The sequence below is a fragment of the Lepisosteus platostomus genome, chromosome 6 (genome assembly GCF_059453375.1).
Source record: "Lepisosteus platostomus isolate fLepPlt1 chromosome 6, fLepPlt1.hap1, whole genome shotgun sequence".
NCBI classification, from domain to species: Eukaryota; Metazoa; Chordata; class Actinopteri; order Semionotiformes; family Lepisosteidae; genus Lepisosteus; species Lepisosteus platostomus.
This window is the reverse complement of record NC_142616.1, coordinates 65,989,103-66,003,287: the sequence shown is the minus strand read 5'-3', so window position 1 is coordinate 66,003,287 and position 14,185 is coordinate 65,989,103. Positions and strand designations below refer to the sequence as shown.

The window sequence follows — 14,185 nt, the reverse complement described above, 5'->3', positions numbered from 1 at the left end:
TCTCTTTTCAGCATGGAATAAACCCATTTCTTGTTCCTTTGCAGCCTGCGCGTGCTGACGCAGCTCCCCGCCTGAACTACTTTTGGTCATTGTTGTTTCTTTCCAGAAGACAAAATCTCTGTTTACACCAAAACACCATCAGGATGACTTTTGAACCTTCCCTTATCTTGCCACCATGTGTTCTTCATTACGCTGAGTATGTTTCTGGGCACCAGAAAGAAATAATCTCCTTCAGTTTACCTTCTGCCTGTCGCGGGCTGGAAATGCTCTCCTGCAGGGAAACGAGAGCTCCCAAGTGGGCAATGTACTCCTTCTGCTTGATCTCCTCTTGGTTGAGTGGTTCTCACGTAAAACGTTTTCACCTGATTAACCCACCAGATGACTCATGGCAGAATGAACCTACTGGGGTTTGAAAATGGAGTGAAGTTTCACGGGTTAAGTATTTAGAAGAACCGCAGTACACAGCCGCTGCTCAGAAGCTCAGTTCCGTTTTGGTGGGGCGTATCTTTCAAGTAGGACAGGTTCTGCGTGAGATTTCCCATCCCATTGTGGAATTGCCTTTCAGCACTTTGGGTGGGAGGGTGCAGCAAAGAAAACACGAGCATCCCGGGCCGACATGTCCGAGACTGCCTGAATGCAGCGCAGAGTGAGCAGTCGTGCTGTGTGCATCACTCTGATACCGCTGGTCGTATTTGTGAAATGTCAACAGCCAACATGCGTGGAAATTTGATGAATACCAGAGCTGACTTTGGTGGTAGTGCCCTGAAGGATATTGGAGGTGACTGTTGGGGGGGGGGTTTGAAGATCATTTGCTGTGTTTGACCCTGATCATTTGAAGAAAAGAGCACCCCACCCTGTTCTTGTTTTTAAAGTACTTTCCTGGTAGCTCCCCCTGAATCTCTTGATTCTGAAGACGTCCAGTGGGTTGTATATCTATATCCATTTAGATCCTTCAGCCTGCCAGTGTGGGACCCAGAATGTATGTGATCACCCATTTTTGTTCTGGAGGTTAAATTTCTGGAAGTGAGATTCTGAAGGGGGAAATATCTTTTCCGTACCGTGGTGACCAAAATTGTGTGCAACATTCTAAATGCCTCACTGGTACATCACGCCATTTTAGATGAATATCCTTTGGTGCCTATAAATTCACCTTTAATTAAGAATCTTAAAATTGTTTGTCTTGTTTCGTGCTTCCCCCCTGTTGCCTATAAGGTAACACTTTGCCAAGATGTGCACCAAAGACTTTTTCACAGGTAGATTCCTCAAACTAGGTGTTTCCCACGTGCCAATTAGACTTGGTTTTTGCAACACTGCACTGATGCGTCATCTGCCAGGTGTCTGCCCACACTGAGGTTACAAACAAGCAGGTGTTTTGCTCATCTTGGTTGCCAGAGGCTGAACATTCTGGTAACAGAATCTCATCAAGTTGTTCCTCGGGTGTTCCCCCAGTAAGCTTCAATGATCTGACCAGATAATTGGATCCAGACACCCACTGCTCTTCGTGTAAAGAAACGCCTCTTGCATCCTGCATGCATTTTCTTCTCTTAATTTGTACATCTGGTCCCGGCCTCATGGAGAGTGGAGAATATTGAGTACTCAAATCAAAACTCCCAGCACCGCTCCCCATGCCTGCCGCAGTCACGACTGAAGAGATTCAGTGTCTTTCTTCACCCGACTGCCAGACATTCCTTTGAGGGTGAGAATTATTCGAGCTGCTCTTCTTTGAGCTCTTTTCAGAGAAGCAATATCGTTTTCACAGGAGCTTTCCAGCTCCCATAGTAGAGGAGTGTCATTTAACCCCACAGACACAGGGCCCAAAGTTGTGCTTCACACTGTACTATATACATATCCCTTTGTATATAGTTAACATTTACAGTGACCTGTCTGCTTGATCCGCAGTGTATTTTTAGGCATTTAGGCTTTGGCATTTAATACCACTGATCTAACTGGAATGGTGGAAGGGGTATAATGTCAAGAGAACATTTTATAATGCATTAATCTGATTCATTAGGTGCTACAAATTCCACAGCCTTGAGCAGCTCCCAACCCCATCCCTGTTGGTCTCTCTACATTTATTTTCCTCTTTCTCGCTTCTCCTGATGGGACAGTTTTTTTTTGTCGGTGGGATCCCATCCAGCAAAGGGCAATCCGTTATTGCCAAAAGCAACATTACGATGCTTTGAAAACACAGAGGGAGCCTTGTTTCCTAACTTAAACCAGACTGAAGGCAGCGCACCCTGGGATCTCTTCAATTTTCTAGATTCTGCTCCCTGACCCCCAGCAGGGGCAGGCCCTATAGCCAGAGTTACTGCAGTAGTTCTGTAAATATTTTTTGTGGGGGGGTGCTTAATTACTGCTGTGTCTGTGTGAGACGAGGAACGCGAGTTTTGATTTGTCTTTTGACTCTGTCAAAACACACACACATAACTCAAGAGGCTAGATCTCCGTGTCACAAGCGTGTAAGCATTTGGGTTTGACAAGCGCCGCGGCTACGGAGCTGGGCGTCGGTGTGTTTTGCTTCACCAAACCGCAGAGGATTTGCGTAACCAAAGCCGGTAACCGTCTGCATATGTGACCTAAACTATCAGCCACCGCTAGGTGTCGCTGTTTTCGCTGATTTGCCGGTTTTGAGGGCCGCGGTAAGAAATGGAAACCGCTTCAAGTATTCAGAACTCTCAAAAGGCCCTCGACAGAGTCAGCCTAAGGGCCTTCCTCTGGATTAAAGCTGATAAAACAAACCAAAAGAAACTGCCAGGCAAGTTAATTTAAAACAGAAGGCAATTCTTCACACAAAGAGTTTTTAAGGAACTAGAATGATCTGCTGAGTTGGGTGGTAAGCCTGGCTTATTTCAAGAAGCTGAAGGGTGAGTTCCTGGAAACTACTAGCAACCAAACGAGATAGATGGAGGCGCCTCTCGCTGGTAAAATCTCTCATGTTCTTTTGAGAAACTTTGCTCTTATTTCAGTGCAAAAGGCCCACTGTCCCGAACGTAGGACAGTGCTGTACGAATATTAATATAGTGTTGTACATTTGCAACAAAAAGATGACCAAACAAGTGGTAATCACCAACTCCCCTTTTTTTCTGTCATGGGACTTTCCTGTGTCAGAGCTCGGCCAGGAAAAGTCATCTCGGAACACCAGCTGTCTGACCACAGAGATGAATTTCAGCAAGGTCTCCAGGAAGGACTGACTAACGCTGTCAGATTGAGGACAGCAGGCTTTAAACTGGAATCACATCGCCCCGCTGATTGAAGCTTTTCCTTACTGACACCAGTGAGGTCTGGACTCGGTCGCAGTGGCGTTTGTGAACTGTTCTCACAGTTTGAAAACTCTCCATGAAGGAGAGAGACTTCATCAAAACCGGGCTGGTTGGCTCATTTGTTTAGAGCATGGGGCTTATGCAGCTGTGGTTGTGGGTTCGATCCCTGTATGGGCCAGCCGTCCTGGGCAGCAGTGTGGGACAGTGGTTGAGGTACTGGACTCGTAACTGGAAGATTGCGGGTGGTTGTGGGAGGGGGGAACAAGCTGCCCTGCCATATTGTTGAAGCCCACGCCCTGGTGTCTTTCAAGAAACAACTGGATTAGATCCTCCAAGTCAGGACAGGAGTCGCTACTGTACACAAAGTGTTGTGGGAGGGGGTAACAAGCTGCCCTGACATGTTCTTGAAGCCCACGCCCTGGTGTCTTTCAAGAAACGACTGGATGAGATCCTCCAAGTCAGGACAGGAGTCACTACTGTACACAAAGTGCTGTGGGAGTGGGGAACAAGCTGCCCTGACATGTTCTTGAAGCCCACGCCCTGGTGTCTTTCAAGAAACGACTGGATGAGATCCTCCAAGTCAGGACAGGAGTCACTACTGTACACAAAGTGCTGTGGGAGTGGGGAACAAGCTGCCCTGACATGTTCTTGAAGCCCACGCCCTGGTGTCTTTCTTGAAACGACTGGATGAGATTCCATGATTAATCAGCTACTATAAACCAAAGGGACTAGATGGGGGGGCAGGCTCCTTTTGTGAATAAACTCTGTTAAATGGTATTTCTGCAATTTCCCACCTGTTCAGCTCCATTGGTCTCACGTACCTGTGCTTGAATTGTGTGTGAGAAGGGTCAGAGGAAGGTTGGTGCCGTGTGTGACTGGCGGGTATCTAACCTTGACCCTGACAGGGATGAGTGCAATCCTAAAACTGTGTGAGCAGTGTTTGGATATGGAACAAGTGATAGGTTTATTCCCTGCTGAAAGGAGAAGAAAGAAAACACAACGTTTCGGCCGTGGAGCCCTCTTCAGGTGTCAGTGTTTCTTCAGGTGACGACAGTGTTTGGATATGTACAGTATTTGACCTTAGCGGTCTGAAAATGTTCAGATTGTGTTTTATTCCAACCGTACCTAGTCAGTATTCAAGAGGTCACTTTTTTATAATTGATTAGTAAATCAGTTACTAAATTTCCTTTTGAACAGCTTGATAACAACTCAGTCTTGTACTATCAGTCTTATTATAACACATTTACTGCTATAAAAAAATGTGACATGTAAGTGCAGGCGCCTATGAGCCTGTGTAATTTTGGAAAAAATACATACTTGTGTGTGTGAACTACAGTTTTGCAAGCTGTTCAAACTTTTTTCCATGTGTGCGTCAGTGTGTCACTGAAATTCCAGTCATCTGTCATTATATTTTTTTCTTCATTTCCTCACTGGGAGGAAACAATAACTGACTAGAATACTTTATTACTTGGACTGTATTTTCTTCTGCTATTATTACTAACGAAGACAGTAATTTTCCAAACAGATGCCCCAGTATGGTGATTGTGGAGCTGGTGGAGGTGCTGGTAACTCTTACTCCAACCCTGATCACTGTGTCATTAAATATTCAGGGCACTGTATGCAATAATAGGCTTTTAAGTATCCCGAGTAAATCCCACTTTGGGCCGCTGGTGCAGAATGACCTCTGTGCGTCTCCCAGGAGGACCTGCTGGTGCAGAATGGCCTCTGTGCGTCTCCCAGGTGGGGCTGCTGGTGCAGAATGACCTCTGTGCGTCTCCCAGCTGGGGCTGCTGGTGCATAATGACCTCTGTGGGATCATCTATTAGGGGCATCTGTATGTGCAGTAAATCCAATTAATGAAGTAGTACAATATTGCTGTTTGTATGTTTTCGCCATACAGTTTCCAAGTTTCACTTAATAACTCACTGTAAACATCCCTATCGACCTAATCTTTACATTCTCATTTAATAGTTTCTGAAAGAAACAGGGCAAACGATGCATCTATAAAAAGATGTTATTTTAGTTACTCTACTGTAACATACTGTACCATACAGTACCTGGTCGCTTTGCTTCAGGAAACAATCTGCAGGGCGCTAACGTGCTGTGCTCGCGGTACAGTCGCCTCCAAGCAGCTGTAATAACGTACACAGGAAGCGTCTTGCGCGGCTGACGAGGAAACTTTCTGAACGCCGGTTTCCAGCATGTCTCTGCTGCACTGTTCTGCACCCATGGCAGAAATGTGCCGACTCCGCCCCCCCCACCCCCCCGCGACCACGCCCCTCTCCTGCTCTGATTGGTTAGTGTGGGAAACCGAGTTCCTCGCCAGTTTGGGGAGATGATTATTACAAGCTCCTTGGGCAAGGCGAGAGGGCGCCAGTCATAAGACAGGCGTGAAGCTGGTCAGCCTGAGCTCTGCTCTGCTCTGCTCTGCTCGCTTGTAGGCACTACAGAAGACCTGCCCGTAGCTAAACGCGTTGCCCGTGCCAGGGTGCTTTCTCCAAGGTGAGTGTTGGCGTCTGGATGTCTAGGAAGCTGCGTTAGTCGTTGTCAGGCTTGGAGGGTTAAAAACAGGCGTTGCGGTACGTTCTGCGTTTGTGTTTTGTTTTTCCTCCCTCTCTCCCTCTCTCTCTCTCTCTATCGAGGGAGGCCACGGGAAAACGACCATGATGAGCAAAACAAAGGGGGAGATTCATCACCATCCCTATCCCGATCTAAGTCTTCCTCACTCGCATTCCTTTCAAAAGGCTTTATAATAAACTTTCAGCTTGCGCGGTTTGCCCTGCAGGAAACCAGACAATCCGAAACGGAAATTATGGGGGTAATGTTCCAGATCTATAACTGTGTAAGTCTGGAGGGTCGAAGTATTTGTGGCCGCATATGACTGATGATGGTGTATCGTACAGATGAGAAAATACCGTAATGGCCATAAACTCTAAATAGTTCGTTTCGGTACCAGTCGGAAACTGCATAAACGATTTACTCACGTTATTTGCTTGAAGCTGCATCTCTGTGCAAGACAAAACACGCCTGCGTCCAGATGTTACACACAAACGTGTGTTTAAATAACGCACTAAATTATTAGATTGCGAGTCAGTTGTGAGCAAAAAAAAAAAAAAGCTGTTCTTCCATCCTGCACACTTGAGCCTTGCATTGTGACAGATGAGTCATTGTTCTTCTTGTGGCGAAATTCTGGTATTTTAGGAAGCTCTTGAGAAGTCATCCGAAATCTCAATCCCCGGATGCCTTTCATATTTCGCAAAAATTCTCTGCAGTTCTGTCCTGTGAAACGTGTTGAGCTGCGTGCCGTGATTAGCCCTCAACAGAATTGTTGTCTTTTAAAGCAGTTTGTATGATATTGGGAGGGGAAAAAAAAAAGCCTGGCTTATTAAGATAGCTAATTCACCCAGTATGGTTTTTAATTTCTCCCTGTGGTGCATCTTGTGCTTTTTCTTCAGGGAAGGCGAGAGCGTGTCTCGTATAGGCGCCAGCCGTACTTCAGTCTGGCTCACGCTGGCGCTGTGATGTGTTTCTGAGAGGCTGCCCCTGTGAACCACACGCTCACGGCAGCAATGCTGTCCGCCTTGGCGCTCCTCAGCCTCTGGGCGCTAGGGGGCGCCGTGGGCCCCCGTCAGACGCCCGTGCCCCTGGTGCCCGACGTGCCCTTCCTGACGGTGTGGAACGCGCCGACCGAGCCCTGCATGAGCAAGTACGGGGTGGACCTGGACCTCAGCCTCTTCAACATCGTGCTGAACCAGAACCAGAGCTTCATGGGCGACAACATCACCATCTTCTACGAGGGCAAGCTGGGCCGCTACCCCCACTACACCACCCGGGGGGAGGCGGTCAACGGGGGGGTCCCCCAGAACGCCAGCCTGCCGGCTCACCTGGGGGCCGCCGGCGCCGACATCGCGGCGGACATCCCGCGCCGCGGCTTCAGGGGCCTGGCCGTGGTGGACTGGGAGAGCTGGCGGCCGCTCTGGGCGCGCAACTGGGACACGAAGCAGGTGTACTGGGAGGCCTCCCGGGCGCTGGCGAGGCGGGGGCACCCCGACTGGCCGCCCAGCCGGGTGGAGAGCGAGGCCCAGAGGGCCTTCCAGGGGGCCGGCCGGGCCTTCATGGAGGGCACCCTGAGGCTGGGCCGCGCCATGAGGCCGGGGGGCCTGTGGGGCTTCTACGGCTTCCCCGCCTGCTACAACTACCAGTACAAGAACTCCACGGCCAACTACAGTGGCGAGTGCCCGCCGCTGGAGATGCGCAGGAACGACCAGCTGGCCTGGCTCTGGAACGCCAGCTCAGCCCTCTTCCCGGACATCTACCTGGACTTGGCGCTGCGCGGAAGGGGGGACGCCATCCTCCGCTTCACCCACCACCGCGTCCTGGAGGCCATGAGGGCGGCAGGGCAGGTTGGGCGGGTCGCCCCCCCCGTGCTGCCCTACGCCCGCATCGCCTACACCTACTCCTTGGAGTTCCTTTCGCAGGTACTGGTGCTCACGCTGGTCCTGGGAGCCCGCGAGGGCCGGTGGCGCTGTCTGACTCCGAGCAGCAGCTCTCGGACAGCGGGGGCTGCTGGGGTAGGGTGGGCACTCGCCGGCCAGGGTGTACCTGCCACCCCTGCAGAACAGAGGCTCGCCCGCCTTCTCCCTTGCGGGGTGCCGTGGTGCCTGCAGGGTGTCACATGACGGGTGGGCGTGTCTGAAGGGGCCCCTCCCACAGGTCTCGCGTTCTCCCCTTGCTGATATGGGAGTCTTGGGGAACACGGCTGAGACCAAAAGGCCCCGTCACACACAGAATGCCAAAGAGCCTGGTGGACAGGGCAGGAGACCAGAGTCAGACGAACGAAGGCCGTGAGGCGGGGAGGAGGAAGATAAGTCAGACTGGTACTGAGGTGCCAAAGCTGTGTAGAGCCTTATAGGTCAGCATGAGGATTTTGAAGTCGACATGAAACCTGATGGGAAGCCAGTGCAGGGACTCCAGGACAGAGGTAATGCGATCACTTGCATGCAGCCTGGCCAGTGGTGGCAAAGGTTTTGAGAAGTGGGAGTTCTGAGAAGATGAGAGCCCTCCAGGAGCTCGGTTAGGTTCTACTGAAGGCGAGAGAGGGGGATTGCAGAGAAATGCAAGGGTGCAGATGTGGTGGATACGAAAGAGGCACAAGAAGGGAAGTCCTGGGCAGGAGACTTTATACGCATAGGCGGGCGTGCCTGTTTGAGATCAGGGTCAGAACTCCCTCCCTTCTGTTACAAACTCCATTTAGCAAAAGCCGAAATGGTGGTTCTGCATAAACCAGGGAGAGGCTGCAGGTGTTGGGTTCTGAGAGTGTTTTTTTTTTAAGGAAAGGGAGCTGACCTATATCCTTGTTCCGCTTTGTGTTGGGCAGGAGGACCTGGCCCACACCATTGGGGAGAGCGCCGCCCTGGGGGCGGCAGGAGTGGTGCTTTGGGGGGACGCGACTTACGCAAAATCTCAGGTACGTGTTCCCCCAGAGGCGCCTCCCGTTGGCCTCCTCCAGTGTAGCTGCTGACTGAGCTCTGTGGTTGCGGGTTCGAGCCCGCTTCCCCCAGGTGATGGCGCACAGCTGGCTGGGAATTTAGGTGCATCACATTAGTATGTCAGCTATTGTTTTAACATGGGCTGTGGGGGAGCTGGTATGTATCCTGGCAACCAGTGGGCGCAAGGCAGGGTACACCCTGGACAGAGCGCCTGTCCATTGCAGGACACACACACAGACACTCACACCAGGGCCAGTTTTCCCAGAAGCCAATTAACCCACCAACATGTGTTTGGACTGGGGGAGGAGACCCACACGATCATGGATAGACCCTGCAAACTCCACACAGACAGCACCCCGGGTCTGGGCTTGAAGCCAGGGCCCCAGCACTGAAAGGCAGCAATGCTGACCCCTGCGCCATTGTGCTGTCCTGAGATGAAACGGGGTAAGCAAAGTAAAAAAAAAAAAGTTTTCCTGTCTGCACAGGTACTGATATTGAGTTCAGGTCACAGCTGGAGTGATGCCCTGTTCTCCTCCAAGCAGTGCTGTACTGAGTAGCAGTGAACACAGCATGAGCTGCTGCTGGGACTTCTGAACAGCACAGCCTGAGCTGCCCACCCACCTTCCAGACCGGATGTGTGGTGTGGCAGCCAGTGTGGCTTCTCCAAGGACAAGGGCAGGCTTCCAGACAGCCTGTGCTGAGGCCCAGCTGTGCCTGTTTGCAAACTAACCCCAGCACACACACCACGTTGCCGGGCCTGCTGGCTCTCGGCGATGTCTGTTTGACACCTCTCAAGGTGCAAGTTAAGGGGGGGGGGAGGGTGGCGACGTGTCGCGCCGACTTCCTGTGTGAACGCAGAGGGCCGCGCGGCCTCGAGAAACCAAGCAGACGAGCTCCCCCGGCCTGCTGGGCTTTCGGGCCTCGATTGTGCCACTGGGGGGGGGAGAGGCAGGGGCGCGGTACTGACGCGTCTCCGTCTCCCCCCCCCCTCTGCCTCGTCCCCAGGCGGTGTGCGAGGAGATGAAGAGGTACGTGGACGCCACCCTGGGGGGCTACCTGGTCAACGTGACGGCCGCCGTCACCCTGTGCAGCCGGCTCCTGTGCTCGGGCCGGGGGCGCTGCCAGCGCAGGGACAGCGGCCCCCCCGGGGCCTCCCTGCACCTGGACCCCTCCAGCTGGACGGTGGCGTCGGAGCCGGGCCCGCGCGGGCGGCTCTACAGTGTGCGCGGGAGGCCGGGCCGGCGGGAGGCGGAGCAGATGGAGGCCGGGTTCGTGTGCCGGTGCTACCAGGGCTGGGGGGGACGGCGCTGTAAGAAGCCAGTGTAGCCGCCGGGCCAGGGACACGGGGGCCAAGTCGGGGGCCTCAGGGGGTCTCCGATTTGGACCTGCCGCTTGAAGCCGGAACCCACCCCAGACCCGGCAGAACTGCACTTCATGAACGCGCTGCGGGCGTCTGCTCATCGGGCCGCGCCGGAGAGCGTGAGACTTTGCTACAGACTTTATAGATCATGTGCCACCTCAGCTGGCAGGCGATGCGTTGGGATGTTTGGACGGGCTGCCCAACTCTGCGTGGTGCCGGGGCAGGTTGGCCGAACTGCACAACCCCTGTACGTGCCAAGCACAAAATCCCTGCAGTCCTGGATCTCATGGCCGTGTGTTCACTTGAACCGTCCATCTCTCGGCGATATGAAGGGTAAAGGGCACTTTCTGGGGAAAACTGAAAAGTTGTACCGCAGTCGTTTGAAATCAGCCGGGAATTTCCTGCTGCACGGGGCCGTCAAGTACTGTCAACATGGAGAATCTGCCAAGTAAAAAAAACTCAATTATTTTTGCCTCATCCTCTTCCTTGGGGATATGTTTTTTAATGTTCTAAATGACAATTGTGATTTGTTTTTAACGCTGATCAGTTTTAACCAATTCTAGATTTATCTGGGAGTCAATATGTGATTAATAATCTATGTGTACCTGAAATATATGATTTTGTCTTCCTGAAGGTCTAAAAGATGGGAAGAAACCCAGCTATGCTTTATCATTGCATCATCCAACCTTAAATGAATCATTAATAAGATGCGTGTGATGCAAAAAGTGGTGTTAATCCTTCTGTAGTGTGTGGAGCACTTGGGTTTTGGAATAAACTATGGTTGCACTGAACACAGGTTACCCACACACACCCTGGCTTTCATTCCACCCTATTAATTAGGATTCAATTGAGAAGTTGCTTCACTTCTTATCCGGTAAAGCCCTGCTTTGTTTTAATGTTCAGTCTCGTGCCACAGTGAGAGTTCCTTCTTGTCGCCAGTAGCTGTATCACCCACCAGCTCACAGCTGGCAGCCCCACTGGAGCTCAGCAGGTGTGGGCCTGGCCAGTACCTGGAGGGGAGCCCCCTGGGAAAGCTGAGGCTGCTGCAGTAAGAGGTGTTAGTGGGGCCAGTAGGGGGCGCTCACCCTGTGGTCTGTGTGGATCCTAATGCCCCAGTATAGGGACGGGGACACTATACTGTAAAAAGGTGCTGTCGTTCACAGGACTGGGAAAAACCAATGTCCGGACTCTGGGGTGCTTGAAAATCCCAGGGAGCTCTGTGGTGCTATTATGAAAACATGATAATACAATAACAGATAAGGCTCATTAGTGCATTTGCAAACCTCAAATTTGGAAGAATCTTAAAGTTCTTAGTCGAACAGGTAACATGCCATTAATATCTGTAGTAAGTACAGTAGCGTGTCTTTCTAGTCAACAGCAGTTCAGTGGCGGAAGACTGCCCTCTTGTGGAAATGATGTGTAAACGACTTGTTCCGCCAAATTTCTAAGCAATCCAGCCTTTAGGCTTCACTCTGACAGGGTTTATCTAGGTATACAGCTACTGACGTGGAACACAACCCCCATTGATCGACAAAGGATTATCTGCATGACTATCCCTCTTAATAAGCCCCTAATCATTTTAATGCTTTTATTTTTCAAAACCCGGGCTATTCAGCATTCCCTTTCATTCCAAATGGGGAACAACTGCGGGCAAGCTTGCTCAAGACCGTCCATTCCTGCTCACTGCCCCACTTTCTGAGGCCACCTGAAGTTCTGCTCAGGCCCCACCTCCCGAAATTTGGGCCACCCTAAAAGACATCCTCTGGCATGATTCCCGCACGGGGGGGCTGGTTCTTTTCCGATGTCTGATCTCAGATCGGTCGACTCTCCTCTCATCTTTCGGCCAGGTTTCCTCGTCAAATTTCCCACCTGTACAAACAAAGGCTATTTAGCAGTATGATGGGTTTTTTTTTTTGGCACTCGGTAAACAAAAATAATCCCACTGCTGCTCAGACATGACGTCGCACATCTGCCCTAGTTTGCAAATCGGACATCTTAATTCGTAAGTACTAGTTTAAAAGCGTACAACTTACTGGTAATGTGGGTCAGTTTTCATTACGTGCTTGTAAATTACACTCATACTGTAGATGGCTCTGCAAAAAACGTTAGTGTAAACTCGAATGAAATGCTCCCTTAGAGTGATTTACCCTGTCCAAAGCAATGGATAAGGCTCAGCGCGTGGTAAGTTTATTTCTGAGAACTGTAAGGCAGCAGCAGACCAGACCTCTTCTTCAAAGTGCTGGGCCTCTGATGCCTCTGGAGCGTCAGTGCAGGCAACGGCAGGCCTGGCTCTTACTGTACGCCAATTCAGACAGACGCGCTGAAAAATGTTAAAAGCAAGAGCAGCTCAGGCCAGGAGTAATCAGTGATCCGTCCCCAATACTTCTGGCAAAACTGTGTCAGCAGCTGTGGGCTGAGCGGCCAGGCATCAGCACGCACATGTGTGGCACAGCGGGACAGCTGCACTCAATGAAATTCTTTGTGCTCGGGAACTCGCGTTAACCCGGTCCCGCTGGGATACAAGTCCTTTCACGTTATGTAATGTAGCCCTTGGGAAACCTACTTAGACGTGTCGTGTCATCGAGAAGGTCGTCATGATGTGGAGATCGACTAGCACAGACCCGAGTCCAGACGCGGAACGCTATCTCGCTCCAACTTGAATACTAAACAGTTCCTCCACACCACCCAAACAAAACCCACTTTTCTCACCTCAGCATCCAAGTCAGGGTCGCGGGAGAGCCCATCTCCCCAAGCAACAGCGCAAGGTGGGGTACACCCTAGGCGGGGCGCCAGACCCCTCCACCCCATAAATAAATCCTAAATGCTGTTCATGCGGAAGACTCCCCCCTCTCTCACGGACAGCTCTCACCATCTGCACCCTGCAAAACACCTGAACGTTGCTACAAAACTTCCCAACCTCGGGGACGATGAATAATTAACATCTCCAGAGCGACGTGTTGCTAATAAACATCCTCTCCTCCTCCCCTGCCGAGCACAGTAGTGCACAGCGCGGATGGAATGGCGCGTCAGGAAAAGCCGTACCTCACCTCTGAGGGTCTCTACACGGTAGACCAGCTGGTTCAAAGGCTCGCCTTCAGGCACGGGGCAGGACCCAGCGTCTGCACATGTGTTTCCATTTATCCTAACGTGTTACTGTTTAGCGCGCAGAGACACAGATTTTAACCAGAGCCCTTCCAGACTCTCCCATTACCACGCTAACTATGGGCATGCCCAGCACAGATTGCGTGTGATTGCAAACACGACCCGCATACTGCACACGCAGACGCAGACCCGCTGAGAGTCGACCGCGTAGGACTCCCAGTTTCACGGTTTGCGTGCCTAGGCCTTGGACATTCTTAGCAGAGTCCAGATAATGTTTCAGTGGAGATCCGGAAAAAAAACAAACGTTGTTTCCAATGGTTTACAGGTAGGCGCCATCACGCTGCGTAAGACAACTGCAATGTCCATCAAAATCACCTCTGTGAGCACGGTAAGGCTCTTATGAACCGTGACAGGTCGCTGCGTCATTTGCGTAACAGGTATCGGGTCGTAGTAGCTTGGGGGTGGTTTGCAGAGTTAAAAAAAAAGCTAAAAAACACTCGTCCCGCCCTCTGCACCAAGAGATACCCACTACGTCGAAATCGTGGAAAGGTTCGTGTGTATTAGCATGGCCATGAGACAGTTTAAGTGGTTTTAAATACATGCGTGATGAGCGTCTACACGGAAAACAGCAAAGTGGTAATAATAATAATAATAATAATAATAATAATAATAATTGCTTACACTTATATAGCGCTTTTCTGGACACCACTCAAAGCGCTTTACAGGTAATGGGGACTCCCCTCCACCACCACCAATGTGCAGCCCCACCTGGATGATGCGACGGCAGCCATAGTGCGCCAGAACGCTCCCCACACACCAGCTCTCAATGGGGAGGAGAGCAGAGAGTAATGAAGCCAATTTATAGAATTGTAATTGTAATTCGTAGTTCTCGGTACTACTACAATTACAATTCTAAAGATGTTTACAAAGGCAGCAGTGTACGTGTCTGTTAATTAATGTCAAAGATTATATGT

The 14,185-nt window shown here is 51.0% G+C and overlaps 1 protein-coding gene across 1 annotated transcript; it reads left to right on the top strand.

Annotated features, from left to right (window-relative positions):
* Window positions 1-5,591: 5,591 nt before the first annotated feature.
* On the top strand, window positions 5,592-10,900 carry hyal1 (hyaluronidase 1). The gene is made up of 4 exons (XM_088637010.1): window positions 5,592-5,762; window positions 6,716-7,738; window positions 8,638-8,727; window positions 9,755-10,900. The coding sequence occupies exons 2-4, from the start codon at window positions 6,830-6,832 to the stop codon at window positions 10,073-10,075; spliced, it is 1,320 nt and encodes a 439-aa protein (XP_088493136.1). The 5' UTR covers window positions 5,592-5,762; window positions 6,716-6,829; the 3' UTR covers window positions 10,076-10,900.
* Window positions 10,901-14,185: the final 3,285 nt, after the last annotated feature.

Coding starts and splice junctions, on each gene's coding strand:
- hyal1 (XM_088637010.1), top strand. CDS start 6,830: ATGCTGTCCGCCTTGGCGCTCCTCAGCCTCTGGGCGCTAGGGGGCGCC. Junction 7,739..8,637: donor CCTTGGAGTTCCTTTCGCAG/GTACTGGTGCTC, acceptor TGTGTTGGGCAG/GAGGACCTGGCCCACACCAT. Junction 8,728..9,754: donor CGACTTACGCAAAATCTCAG/GTACGTGTTCCC, acceptor CCTCGTCCCCAG/GCGGTGTGCGAGGAGATGAA.